The sequence below is a fragment of the Mustela lutreola genome, chromosome 1 (assembly GCF_030435805.1).
Source record: "Mustela lutreola isolate mMusLut2 chromosome 1, mMusLut2.pri, whole genome shotgun sequence".
Taxonomy (NCBI): domain Eukaryota; kingdom Metazoa; phylum Chordata; class Mammalia; order Carnivora; family Mustelidae; genus Mustela; species Mustela lutreola.
In genome coordinates, this window is record NC_081290.1 from 145817012 (window position 1) to 145831301 (window position 14290).

The 14290-nt window shown below is 39.6% G+C and overlaps 1 protein-coding gene and 1 long non-coding RNA gene across 2 annotated transcripts in view; one reads left to right on the forward strand and one right to left on the reverse strand.

The window, feature by feature from the left end:
* The window catches only part of LOC131832644 (uncharacterized), a 59718-nt gene extending 46587 nt beyond the window's left edge, over positions 1-13131 (forward strand). Inside the window, exon 3 of the long non-coding RNA XR_009354126.1 lies at positions 10806-13131. This is a non-coding gene — a long non-coding RNA (uncharacterized LOC131832644). The remainder of the gene's footprint in view (positions 1-10805) is intronic.
* EDNRA (endothelin receptor type A) overlaps positions 243-14290 on the reverse strand; it is a 60866-nt gene continuing 46818 nt past the window's right edge. The window contains exons 4-8 of the mRNA XM_059175874.1: positions 13125-13323; positions 9830-9982; positions 5091-5224; positions 4558-4666; positions 243-2618 (exon numbers count right to left, since the gene is read on the reverse strand). Of these exons, the coding sequence (XP_059031857.1) occupies positions 2478-2618; positions 4558-4666; positions 5091-5224; positions 9830-9982; positions 13125-13323 (736 nt within the window). The 3' untranslated portion in view covers positions 243-2477. The remainder of the gene's footprint in view (positions 2619-4557; positions 4667-5090; positions 5225-9829; positions 9983-13124; positions 13324-14290) is intronic.

The following is a 14290-nucleotide window of genomic DNA, read 5'->3' on the forward strand; positions in this document are numbered from 1 at the left end:
GTACCTAGAAGAATGACTGGGGCAAAGTAGATGCTTAGTAAAATATACTGGAAATGTGAATGAAGGAATGGATGAAAGAGTTAAGTGTTCTGTATGACAAAGTAGGTTATGAATAGGATACAGTTAGGAAGTGTCTGAAAGTTAAATAGCTTGCTGAGCTATTACTAAGACGATATTAGCAATAGGCTTCATGTAATGAACATTTTCTGTGTAGAACTATGTAGAAATGAAGAGACACTTGCAAGGCTTCTGTAAACTTTTATTTTATACATATGGGCCACTGCCAATGCAGGGGCCTTGGCTTCTGGCTCATTTCTACAGATTTGCTTGGGAGGGTGTGATAAAGGTAAAAACTGGAAATATTCCTTCTGGTAAACCATGGCTACTTACTGGCCCATAAGCAAAATGCACATTGAAGCTTGTGTGTTATTCAGAATTTATGATTTTCTGAACTGATGCAATGTATCTTCATATGCAAGAGACAACCACATCTTAAAAAAGAAGACAGTTGTCTAAACAAAATGCTGTGAACTTTGGCTTATGTTATAGGTATATATCACTGCACATGATGCACCAGTAAGTTATGGAATCCAACTGCTAACACATAAAGGAGCCCTGCAATTGGATCAACTGGAACCTGATATCATTTTATACACAACTATGCTAAAATGTAGCCCCAACAAGTCAGCTTAGCTAATTTATCATCAGCAATCTGTCTGGTGAAGTCTGATAGGAAACATCGGACCTCTTGTCAGTCTCATCAGCATACTGAGTTGAGGAACCAAGACAATATAATACTTCAATACTTAATGACTTTTGCTCTAGCACAGGAAAAGTACAATCCCAAATGCTGTTTTATCAAACGAACCCATCAACCAGCTCAACAAACACTATTGTTAACCCATGGTTCGTCCCCATTCATGCTGCCTCCCATATCCCATTTGTAATGGTGACATGTTCACAGGAATTATGACACAGATAGATTAAAACTGACTAAGGCCAGTGGTCACGATAAGCAACCACTTAGATTCCGCTTAGAGTATGTCCTGTGGTATGATTACAGGTCAATGTTATTAGATTACATTAAATCCATACATACCATAACACACATGCATATATCACACACACAAGTACATTCCATAAAGACAATCACAGAAAAATTGGCTAAAAAAATGTACAGTTGTTTATATATATTTATATACACCACAGTAAAAGATTTTCTGCTGTACTCACAGTCTGTAAACATCTTGGAACATGCCCAGCAAAAGTCACTGTGGGCCCTTTGAAATGGTGACCATGTGAGGAGTGGGGGTGGGGGAGGTGTTTAGATTCATGCTGGAAACCCAGGGAAGTGAAGAACTGTAAATTCATGGTGGCATTTGGGGGTAATTATATCTCACTGATGTGATAAACTCAGCTGGTCACTTTGAAATGGTTTCTTATATGGAAAAGGGAATGACCAAAAAAGTTGGACTGACAGTTAACATTTTTAGAGAAATCAAGAGACTATGAGGTGATATGCATAACATATATGTACGTACATATATGTAAATGTCCACATACATGTTACTATTACCAAATGTGCACATATATGTTACTATTATTTAAAAAAAAAAAACCTCGATGAAAATTTCCAAGTCTTCTAAAAACCTTGTCTTTTTCTACTAGTTGTGCTTTAGATGTAAATACATTCCACTGAAAGTCTTGGGTATGGTTGAATGATATGCACATTTAAATTTTAGTACATGATGTTGATTTTACATAAAATACCTACATTAAAAAAAGATTGGGCTTGTGAAAAATAGAACTATTTGATTCAAGCATTATTTTAAAATTTCACATAAAAATATGCTCCAGAGCTCCTATAATGAAACCTCATTACAAAAGAAAAGAAAGGTTCTTAAAAATTCTTTGAATACCAGCTATTACACTGCCAATATGGATATCAGCCTGTGCTTTAAGTGCCTATATTTGCTGCAGCTTGAGAACTGATGTTTTAAAAATTAAAAAGTGACATGAAATACATTAACCTGATTGCTTACCTTACTGCATCTGGCCAATTCAAAAAAATTTAAAATCTTGTCATAATCACTAAATTTTCATAGTGGCTAGTTCTCACTGGACATTCCACAGAAGCTGTCAAATACTGGAAGACTGTTTTCATGCAAAAGTAGTAAATACCCATCTGATTTAACCCAACAGTCTCCCTTCCTCCTGCCAACTCCCACCATTTTTTTAGTGTGGAATATGTAAATAACAAGCACAATATGTAAATTAGATAAATTAAAGAAATAAGATTCATTGAATTTGTGACCATAAACCAGTCCACCCTCTGATGTTTTGGAAAGCATTTTTCTGGGTTTGGGGCTGAGTCACAGGAGAAGGATTAGAGAAAAGATTTCTGGAAACACAGTTGCTGTGTGATTTTTTTCTCCAATAGAATCTGAAGGATTTCTGATGAATATCTCTTAAGATGTTTAGTTAATGCTGTCCTTATGGCTGCTCCTCTCTGTGTTGTGGTTGTTTTGTTCATGGTTCTTCCACTGGATGCTTGTTCCATTCATGGGGACCGAGGTCATCAGACTTCTGGATTGGTAACAGCAGCAGCAGAGGCAGGACTGGGGGAAGGAACAAAGTCTAAATAAATGAGCCTACCAACCTGTTTCCAGCAGAACACAGAAGCCTTGGGCTCCTACCAACAAAACGTGAGGAGAGAATGTGAACCTGAACAGTAATCTAGAATATGGAGCGAGTAATCTCTAGGTAGAAATTAAACCGTCCATTCTAGTGCAGAGAAATAGATCCCTTATTTCTTGTTTTAATTTATTCACCAAATCCAGGTGGAAGGGAAGGCAGTGTTGGCCTGAGGGAGCATGTCCTATGACCTGGGGTGGGCATGGGTATAGAAGGGTCCGGAGGGGCTTGGCATTTCTGCTGTGTGCCTCACCTGTGTGGCTGCCTGCTTTGGATACCTCATCTCTCCTTGTAGCCTTGGGTGGTAGGTGCTATTTTTCCCATTTTATTACTGAGGATAAGGAGGTTGAGAGGGGGAAACAGGCAGAACTGGAATTAGAACCCAGGACACTCTGGATTAAGGTCTTTCTCCTGCATATATTGCCTCTGTATGAAGATTAATACAAAGATTGGTTTAAATTCTGAGAGTTTGTACCTTGATTTTCCCTTCCCCTCTAATTAATATATAAATTAATTAAAATTAGATTAATTCCAGATTATATGATGGATTAATTATGACCAGCATTTTAGTCAATGCTTCCCTGGGCAGAGTCTTTCTTTCTCTCTCTCTTTCTTTTCTTAAGATTTTATTTCTTTACTTGAGACAGAGTATGAGCACAAGTGGGGAGAAGGATCAGAGGAAGAAGCAGACTCCTCATGGAGCAGGGAGCCTAACGCGGGACTCAATCCCAGAACCCTGGGACCATGACCCAAGCCGAAGGCAGATGCTTAACGGACTAGCCACCCAGGCTCCCCAGGCAAAATCTTTCGTAGAGCACTTCATGACTTGTAAACATTATCAAGTAGACTTTAAAAAGGTAGCAGCTAGAACTTCCATACCTAGTTTCATCTGTTTGTAAGATTCTTTGGTAAATATATGTCAATCTCCTTCTATTCTCCTGTCCATCCCATGAGGGCAGTCATGGTGTTTTTCCTCTTTTCTCTATCCCTAATCATAAAAAAACTCCTACTCAGAGCTTATTATCGTCCCAAGTGCTTAACAAATATTAACCCACTGAATCCTACCTATGAGATAGACACAGTGATCATCTGATTTTACAGATGATCGAACTGAGGGAGGGGGATCACCTGGACCTGGGTTAGACAGTTACCAAGTACAGAGCTGTGATGTAAATCAAAATTGTTTGCTTCCAGATCCTGCACCCTTGACCTCTATACTACTCTTCTTAACATGTGCCATAAACTGCAGTGAAACATCCTGGCCAAAGGATGCAGTAAGGATTTACACCATGCTAATCGTCCCAGGAACCGGGGAGATGATACCTCAGGAAGAAGGACATGGAGCTTCAGGACATGGGTTGGCTTAGCTGCAAGGAAGTTTGAAGAGCAGAAGGAAAGTGATTTCAAATGAAATTATATTAGCTCAGATGGCCAGGGCAATAAGCATTTCTTTTCCTTGCATAGGCTATTATTAAATATCCTATTATTTAGCAAAAACTTTTTAAAACAGCAGACTTCACGTTTTGTTGAGGCTGTGGTTAACATCTAAGATAATCGGAGGTTAGTGTGAATTCTCTGGAGCTTGGAGCTCACAGTCGAGCATTTCTTTATAAAGCAGCGTACTAAATTAACAAGCTATTAAGTTAGTTCTTTTTAGTCAAGCCCCTGCATATTTTGTTGTCTGAATTGGTATTTCCTTTCAGATAATTTTTCTGACAATATTGCTTTACGCTGGCAATCTGATCCTCTTTCTGGGTAACAAAGTAGGATTTTCACTTCTCCACTGGAAATTAGCCAAGCTCGTTGGTGACTTCATGTGCCCCCTTGGTTGTCCTTAAAAAGATATATGCAAACCAGTCTCACCTGGAAACAATTCTTAAATTTCTTGCTCACAAAGTACAGAGCTATGGGGTTTATACATGAATTCATGGTTGCCAAGTTAATGCTGATGTAATCCATGAGCAGCAAGAAACTAGAACAGAAGAAAATAGTGGAATAATTAGAAGATAATGTTTTCAACCTGCTAACTAGCATTTATCCCTAGAATAAGCATTTTTCTTGCCCAGGAGCCATTTCTTATAGGTGGCAGTCAGAATTTTTTTTAAGGCCTTGTTTAAGTGGCAGTTTCAGTTCTGCAGAACATTTATGGATATACCTGCCACTTGGTTAGCTCAAACCATGACGTACAGCCCCAGGAGGGGAGCCGCAAAATTACAGATACGGCTCACACAAACTCTGGGATCAGACATGGGCTATGTCAGTGAAAGAAAAATAATCAACTTTGCAGTTTTAATTTTTAGGGCTAACGAGACTGTAGACTAGACGATTTTGTAAAAATACCATAAGCATGACAATTGGAGAAATTCCAATTTCCTAACGAGTACACAGGACCATACCTAAGTAATTCACATCGGCTCTTGTCCATCTCATCGTACACGGTTTTCTTCAAAATACGGCTCAAGTGAAGAGGAAACCAGCAGAGAGCAAAAATTACAACCAAGCAGAAAACTGTTTTTGCCACTTCTCGACGCTAAAGGAAAGCGAGGGGGAAAAAAGTACAATAAATTTAGTGTTTTTCTGCTAGAGGAAAGAGCTACACAAAGGAAGTAGTAGGCAGCAGAGAAAGAATTACTTTAAAAAGAGCCAGAAGAGTGTGCCTCACAGTGCCTCCATCTCCTCAAGATTTGGAGTCCAACTTTCTAATCTAGGAGTTGCTAATGATTCTTTTGGGCAGCTGCCAGGAAGGATGGTGGCCTCAAGCTGGTTATTAGGGTCAGGACAGAAGTTCGATGTCAGGGAAATGGAAATTGGCTGGAGCTGAGCCAACACTGGAGCTGAATGCGTGTGTGTGCACCCATGTGTGTGACTATATGGGGGGAGTGGTTAACTAAAAGCCTCAATGATGGGTAACTAACCTTAATGACAGCATGGCAGTCAACGTGACTGAACCCAACATAATAAAGAATGAACAAATCTACGAAGATATTTGGAAAACAGAAGTAGGGAATAGAAGATAAAAAACCAATAGCGATGTGTTTTCTCCATTTCTTTATGTTGAAGAAAGTTAACATTGGGAGTTTTTTGCTTTTAAAATTCTCTTATTAATGACATGTAGCTTCCAAAGACCTCTGTTTGCAAACAGAGGGATGAGGGAAAAGGATTATCAGCAATGTTGATTAGAATGACTGGGACATGTTAACCCTGGACTGACCTCAGTTTGAAGGTTTACATACTTTAGAGTTTGTGTAGGACCAGAAAAATCATAGGTTAGGAATTATCTGCAACCAGACACTTGGGTGCATCATGCTTGAGTGTTACAATGCATGCATGTGAAAGCCTAACTAGGAACATAAAATGCAACTTGTCTGTAACTGGGATCAGTTAATGTCAAAATAAAATTGATTGAAAGCAGGATTTGGAAGGGTAATGTTGTTTCAACCCAAAGCATATAGCATTAAGTATGGGCAGCCTACAATAAACCCACATGATTAATAGAGCCGTTTAAAAAGATTTCAAGGCAGTCATCACAAATTGTGGCTCTAGCCCGAAGGACTGGGGTTCTTTAATCTTTTAAGAGTTATTGGGTGGGGCTCAGTGGGCTAAAGCCTCTGCCTTTGGTTCATGTCATGATCTCAGGGTCTTGGGATCAAGCCCCACATTGGGCTCTCTGCTCAGCAGGGAGCCTGCTTCCTCCTCTCTCTCTCTCTGCCTGCCTCTCTGCCTACTTGTGATCTCTGTCAAATAAATAAAAATAAAATCTTAAAAAAAAAAAAAAGAGTTATTGGGTGGACTATGGCTTCAGAGAACATCCAAGCTGAGCAACAATTGAGAAAACAAGGAGTTCCTATCTGTAGGAATAGAGGCTCATTTTAAAGGATCCTTTTATGTTCATGGAAAAGTGTGACCAGAAAAAGAGAAAAGGAGGGTACTGGGGGAGAGGCTGTCTCCCTTGAGCAAATCCTCAGAGGACGATCCTTCAAAACCCATTATTAATTTGTTGCCATGGCAGTCTGGTATTTGTATTTGCTTAACCAGTACCTCTTCTCCTGTTTTCCTTATATCAGACAAATCCTTGATTTTGTCGCTGCAGCAGGGGAGTTCAGGCTAATCGACTTCAAGGCCACCTGACACAATCTGACTGCTGAGATCAAGTAGAAATCGCTGTGTGAATTTGCTGGAAAAGCTACTAAAAAGGGGAGGCTAATCCTCAGATGCACAAACACTAATATGGTCTATATTCTCGCCCTTTTTGCTGCCTGGAAATCTGAGAGAAGGTAGAGCTGTAGTTCCTGTCTTCTAACGGAAAAGTCAGCAGAAGAGCAGAGCCCTGGCTTCCGAGTCCCTTGAGCACTGAACCTGTGACATCTGATTTTTTTTGCTGTGGGAGAAAGAAGAAACCCTCACTTGTTTTACTCAATGTTATTTTGGGTTCTCTGCTACCAGCATCCAAACACGATCCCTAACTGATAAAATTTGTTGTCAGAATAATGAAGAGAAATTCGAGAAAACCACGCAGGAAGCAAAACTGGGAGCCATGTAGGATACTAGCCAAAGGGTGGCAGGGCCTTTCACTGTGAGTTTAGTTCTCCACGGCCCCGACGGAAGGTCTTCCAGCCTTCCAGCCCAGCCTGCTCTCCTGCTGTTAAAACCTGTTACAACTTTTGGTGTGACAGTAGGCAATGCCTCATAGGACCAAGACTTCAGTTTTAATCTGCATTTGGGTAAGCCAGTCTCATAATCAAATGTGCAAGGAAGTCTGTCCTGCCTATATCACAGGGTGCTTGGAGGAATCAAACAAATAACATGCTCTTTGGAAACATAAAGAATGCAATGGAAATGTAAAGCAGAATCCTATTATCCTCACAGGCAATTCTGTTCAGTTATTCTCAGAGCAGTTACCATTCATAACTTAAACAGACTCAATTTTGGTATCAATGAAAATTTCAGCACTGAATAACATTGTCTTTTTGTTTTTTACAAATTTATTATAATTAATTACCTCTACTGCAGGAAGGAGAGGCCAGCATTGCTTGATATAGTTCCCATTTGGAGCCCTTGAAACATTCATGCCTGAACAAAATCATAATCTACTTTTTCTGTTAAATTTTACTGAAAGATAATAGCTACCTTTTGTATTCATGTCAGATTTTACAAAGTATATGTATGCACTTAATTCTTTTTTTTTTTAAAAAGATTTTATTTATTTATTTGACAGAAATCACAAGTAGGCAGAGAGGCAGGCAGAGAGAGAGGGGGAGGCAGGCTCCATGCCGAGCAGAGAGCCCTATGCAGGGCTCGATCCCAGGATCCTGGGATCATGACCTGAGCCGAAGGCAGAGGCTTTACCCACTGAGCCATCCAGGAGCCCCTGTATGCGCTTAATTCTTTTGATTTCTGTAGTGGTATCAATTTACATACTATCATGCCCAGTTTACAGATAAAGAAGCTGAAGCTCAGAAAAATCAGTACAGTAGTGGAAAGGAGTCACTGATGAGGAATGGTGCTTGTATATGGCGATTGTATAGGACAGATTTATGGGCTCCATCAACAACAACTCATTATCTTCTGGTGCAGCTGGGTGTTCTTATATACTTCTCTGCTCAGACTGAGAACTTATGGGCGGTCCTAGTTTTACTCTTTGAATTAGTATCTAACAAACATTTTCTGGGTACTTACTATGAGATGGTATATACACTTTGATGTATTATTATATACATTTTATATAATTTTTTAAGACTTGAATTAATATTTGTACAGAAAGATGAGGTATTATATGCATCTTATAAAAAACTAGGGGTTCAGAGACATTAAGCAATTTGCCCCAAACCACAGAGCTCAGCAAGTCTAAGTGTATAGCTTTGCCCTCTAAAGCCACCTCTGTATCTGTTCTGTTTGCTGCTTGGGGGAGGGGCATGGGGGACCAACAACAGCTTCCTGGGGCTCTTCAAAATTTGACCTCTTTTTCTGTACCCAATCCCAAATCCTACAATGAGTCTGACCTTAAATTTTTTTCTTTTAATTAACAAATAATGTCTTATTTGCCCCAGGGGTGCAGGTCTGTGAATCATCAGATTTTACACACTTCACAGCACTCACCATAGCACATATCCTCCCCAATGTCTATAACCCAATCACCCTCTCTCAACCCCCCTCCCCCCTGCAACTCTTAGTTTGTTTCATGAGACTGAGAGTCTCTTATGGTTTGTCTCCCTCCCAATCCCATCTTGTTTCATTTTTTCCTTCCGTACCCCCCCCAAATCTCTCACCCTGCCTCTCAAATTCCTCATATCAGGGAGATCATCTGGTAATTATCTTTCTCTGATTGACTGATTTCACTCAGCATAATATCGTCTAGTTCCATCCACGTTGTTGCAAATGGCAAGATTTCATTCCTTTTGATGGCTGCGTAGTATTACTGTGTGTGTGTGTGTGTGTATAAAACATCTTTATCCATTCATCTGTTGATGGACATCTAGGTTCTTTCCATAGTTTGGCTGTTGTGGACATTGAGATGTTTCTCTAATGAGGTTCATCTCTTTTTCCCCACTCCCCAAGTGCGTGGGGCCCATGCCATGGTCTCACTGGACTCTTGTCCTTGCACTTGAAATATGCCCTCTGTCATCTCCTTCCCCGTCAAATGCCTTTATCCTTGACGAACAATTCAATCTCCCTCATCCATGACAAGCATCTCTGTGACTCTGTCTTACGTCCTCCTTGGTTTCCCACAACACAGTCCACTTCTACCATACCTTGTGATTCTGTTTCCCAAATGTTTCATATTTGTATTTTATTTCTGCACCAAGACTTTATCTGCTTCTTTGTGTCCTGGCACAGTTCCAACAAGCCCAGTTCAGTTCACAGACACACAAACACATGTGTTGAATATACTCTTGGCAAACTAAATCAGAGTTCCTCTCTATCTGGCCCTGCTCACACGGCCACCTCTTTTGTCGGTAGGCTCTCCACCTTCACAAAAGAAATTCCTAATATTATAACTATAAAGAAAACAGTTATAAGACAGTATTTATTTATTTTTAGGAAATGAGGCTACATCAGCTGAATACAGTATCTATAGGCTTTCTGTTGTCTGGACAAATCAGTCTTGGCCAAATTTTCACGAGCCTATGAGGTTTACCTGTTTAAGGTGCTCACTGAGGGCAATTCTCAAGCTGCCGTTCCTTCTGTTTAACATCTCACAGGTCATAAGGGTGTAGAAGATAGCAGTGCACACCAAGGGCATGCAGAAATAGAACCCGAAGAGCCACCAATCCTTTACATCTTGGTAAAACTGTAAGGTGAATAAAAGGGAGAGAAACGGAGGGGTATTATAATCTAAACTTACTGGGCAATACCTCTGATGGCTTCAAAATTTTCACGCCTGAAGTAATGTTTCTATGTACACACCCTCTGGTTGTGGCAAAGGGCTTGGGGGATGACGCTCAAAACTCAATTCAATTGGAAACTCCAAAAATCATCCTGGATTTATAAAAGCCCATGAAGCAATGTCACTTCGAAAAAAATGATCCTGACAAAGATACTTACTATGAACTGAAGTTGGTTTTAATTACACAGTGGGAGAGCCCTAATCAAGAAATAGAATTCCCTTCCAAAGCTCATACAGCATGATTTTGGGATATACAGAATATGTATTTATCTTTACTTATTGATGAGCCTCAAAATTTTGTTAGTGCCTGGTTTCCTTTTGACTCGTGGTTAAAGGGCACTTAATGGGAGTCTTATTTGGTAACAAGAAGGTTATGAATGGCTTATCTGTGCAGCTCTGGTTACTGGGAGTTAACCCTTTGCCTGGTATGCTTGCTATGTGACCTTGCAGCCTGCCAGTTTGAGCCCTCAAAAACCATGCCCTTTCTCACTCTTTAATACCTATCACCTGGAAACTATTGAGGCCCAGTATCTTATCTGAAGCCACAGTTAGCATTATCTCCTTGTGCGCAGGCTTTGTAAATAGAGGATTATTCAGTTTTATGTGTTTTTAAAGGAGAAAATTTAGTACCCTATAAAAATGGAAATTAGAAAATTATATCTACATGCTTTCTTCCACTAAATTAATCGCTAACTTAGAAATGCTTTTCTCTGTGTTCTTTCTCCAGATTGTTTATTTACGAAGGATAACGCGGCCTCCTGTATCATCTCAGTTCCCACAGTAAAAAATAATCATGCTGCTCTGTGAAAAACTGGACAGTTGCTGAATATAGAAAGAGGCCCAGTAGGCTACACTTGTAACATGTCTATTAAAAATCTATAAATGGCTTCTGAGGAAAAAAAGTTCTGGGCAGAAGTTCTTAACTGTTCTTATGCCATTGACCCCTTTGAAGGTCTGGTGAAGACTGTAATCCTTTCTGAGAATAACACTTCTATATGCGTAAAAGTAAGATTACAGTGGTAACCACTTACATTGAAACACAGCTATTGAAATAGTAAAAAGAAAATTCTGATCTAGAAATAGAGGTGTTTATTAACAAGTTAAGGGAAAAAAATCTAATGGTGGTTCTAATAACTATCAGAAGTTGAAAAGCGATGAGCGTAAATGATATTTCAAGATTATCCAACTGTTATTGTGACAAGAAAATGTCTATTATTCCTATTAGTAGAAATATGGTTCTGTTAAATATGCTTGTCGTTCATTGCCTGAAGGAAATGATAAATTCCAATTAGAAGTTAGTGAAAATGAATATGTAATTTCTTTTCCATTTAAATTCACAGACCCCTCCCTGAATTCTATCCTAAAGTTACTGTAAACTACCAAAGGAGTTGGTTCCTTCAGATGTATTCATACAGATATCTCCCTCTCCATATCACACTGTAGAAGATTTCAGTACTGAAGTCAAAAAACCAAAAAAAAAAAAAAAAAAAAAAGAAAAAAAAATCAGAACTCTTTACCCCTCCCCCCCTTCCAGATGCATTGTTGACTGGGTATGAATGCTGCAGAAGCAGCTGCAGAGGGTTTGGAAGCTGACCCCGGAGGGGTCTGGCTGGAGCCCCTGCCCCCTCCAAGGCACAGGCCTGTAGAGAAAGGGGTCACACATTTCCTTTGAACTAATGTCATCAGCCAGGGTATGAAGGGACCTCCCTCCACTCTAGGTTAGAGCAAGGTTGAGGAGGAAAAAATGGAGCACAAACTAGGGAATAAAATGAGAAAAAAGGAACAAGAGGAGCAAAAGAATCTGGAAACTTCAGACTTGGAACAGAATGTAAAAAATGATCAGTTTTAACTCCTACCTTTTACTGAAACCCTACGATAGCCAACCTTTGCTTGCCCACTCTTATTAGAGACTTGTCTTTGCGAAAGCTCTTTTCATTTTGCCTGGTTCACATGATTAGTAAGCCCCTTCTTATATCAAGACTCTTTTCTTGAAACTTTAGCTTGGAATATCTAGGTGGTTTATTCCCACTTCCCAAATTCTGATAACCTCCTGCTGTTTTCTTTGTTCTTTCACTTTGGAGACTGACTTAATAAAAAGGTCAGTAGATAAACAGAATACCTTCATTTTACCATTGCCAGTTTGGCAGTTTTCAAGAGCACTTTTAAATTTAAAATAAGAATTTCCAAAGAGGAAAACTGGTCAACTGTAAAACCACTAATTTTGTGAATTTTCCAAGTTAGGAAAACATACCTGGAGATGTCTGTAAATGATTAAATGTGGAATCTGAGCTGTATGAAACCTACATCAAAGCACTAAATTATGCCGGTTTAAGAGAAGAAGTTATTCTTTTGGTTTTTCTCCTCCGTCCACATTTGACTAGTTTGGTAAAGGAAATATGCATTTTAAACATGTTTTCCAATACACTCAATTACATAATTAAAGTCTGCAGAAAAACATTAATGTGGTCAGGTGTATTAAATAAAGATGGAATTCGCTTAACTAAAACACTTAAAAAAAAAGTTCTGCAAATTCATATCATTTGTATAATACATGCAGAATTGTATGACCGTAAGTACCTGTAAGTATGGCTTCCTATTTTAAGTTAATCTATCTTTTTAAAAAATGTGAGCATTGTACATTTGCCCAAGTAACATAAAATGCCCATCAGCATGCCTGTCAGATGGAAATTGTTGTGCTGTGTTGCTTATTATAAAAACAAATAGCACATTGATCTTTTTTTCTCAGTTTCTTTCAGTTCATGTGCTACCGAAGTGAGCACTGAGTACGTTTGTTTTAGACTCTGAGTTGTTTGGTGCAGAACAGTCCTGTTTACGATTGTGCTGTAAGAGTGAAAACAAAATAGTTCTATTCAAGAAGTTAAACCCTCCCATAGCGTGTACTTTTCATGCAGCTGAAGAATATGTGACCAAACTAAAAGAGTAAACCATGCTGGGCACTGTAGAAATATCAAGTCTTGGTGATGATAAAGTATACATGAAGACCTCCTCCCCCTCCCCCAGTGAATTTCCTTTATACTCTCCATACCTCCATGAATTTTGATGTGGCATTGAGCATACAGGTTTTGTACTGTTGCCCCTTGTATTCAAAGGGCACCATGACAAAGCCCATAGCTTCAGGGATGGCCAGGATAAAAGAAAGGATCCAGATGGAGACTATCTCAATGGCAGTGATCAAGGGAATCCCAATTCCCTGAACGCGACTCCAGGAGGCAACTGCTCTGTACCTGAAAAAAAAAGGGGCAGGGGGAAGGGGGTTGTGGTGGAAAGCAGTCGTTACAAAATTTATAATTTATTTAAATTAAAGAAATTAGAAATGCTGGAAAGATCTTTCCCTTGGCCAATGATGAATCATTGGCTTTTTATCACTTTCGGTGAGTTCTGATGTGGAAAATAAGTGGGATCCTTAAGAGTTTCATCCCTTTGGGAATCAGTTGCTTTAGCAGGCCCAAGTCTGAAATCTTCATTTGGGGTTCAGCAAAATCTTGTGACAGTTTATAATGTGGCAGCATCAGATAGATTAGCCTGTGTTTTTTTCACACTGGAGGAAAAACTGTATGAAGGAGTAGTGAAAAGCTGCTGGTACTCATTGTATCTTCTTCCTCTTTATACATTAAAAAAGAAACTTGAGGGAGGTCGGTGGGGATGGTCTAGCTGGGTGATGGGTATTAAGAAGGGTACTTGTTGGGGCCCCTGGGTGGCTCAAAGGGTTAAGACTCTGTCTTCAGCTCAGGTCATGATCTCAGGTTCCTGGGATGGAGCCCTGCATAGGGTTCTCTGCTCAGTGGGGAGCCTGCTTCCCATCCCCCCCCCCCCCCGCCTGCCTCTCTGGTCTATGTGTGATCTCAGTCTGTCAAGTAAATAAACAAAATCTTAAAAAAAAAAGGGGGGGGGGAGGCACTTGTTGTGATGAGCACTGAGTGTTATATGTAAGTGAGAGACCACTGATTTCTACTCCAGATTCCAACTTTGCACTGTATGTTAATAAGAATTTAAATTTTAAAAAAAGAAACTCAAAACATCTGTGAGGTAGATCTAGATACCCTTAAGTGAATAGTAGCCATAGATAGCCCATCATCTTCTCTTTTCTTCTATTCTCACTGTACAACTGGTACCGTGGCCTTGTACCAGGTTTAGTAAGTAAATATTTCTGGTAAATATCAGAGAATGACTGTATCTCTCCCATTATGGTCC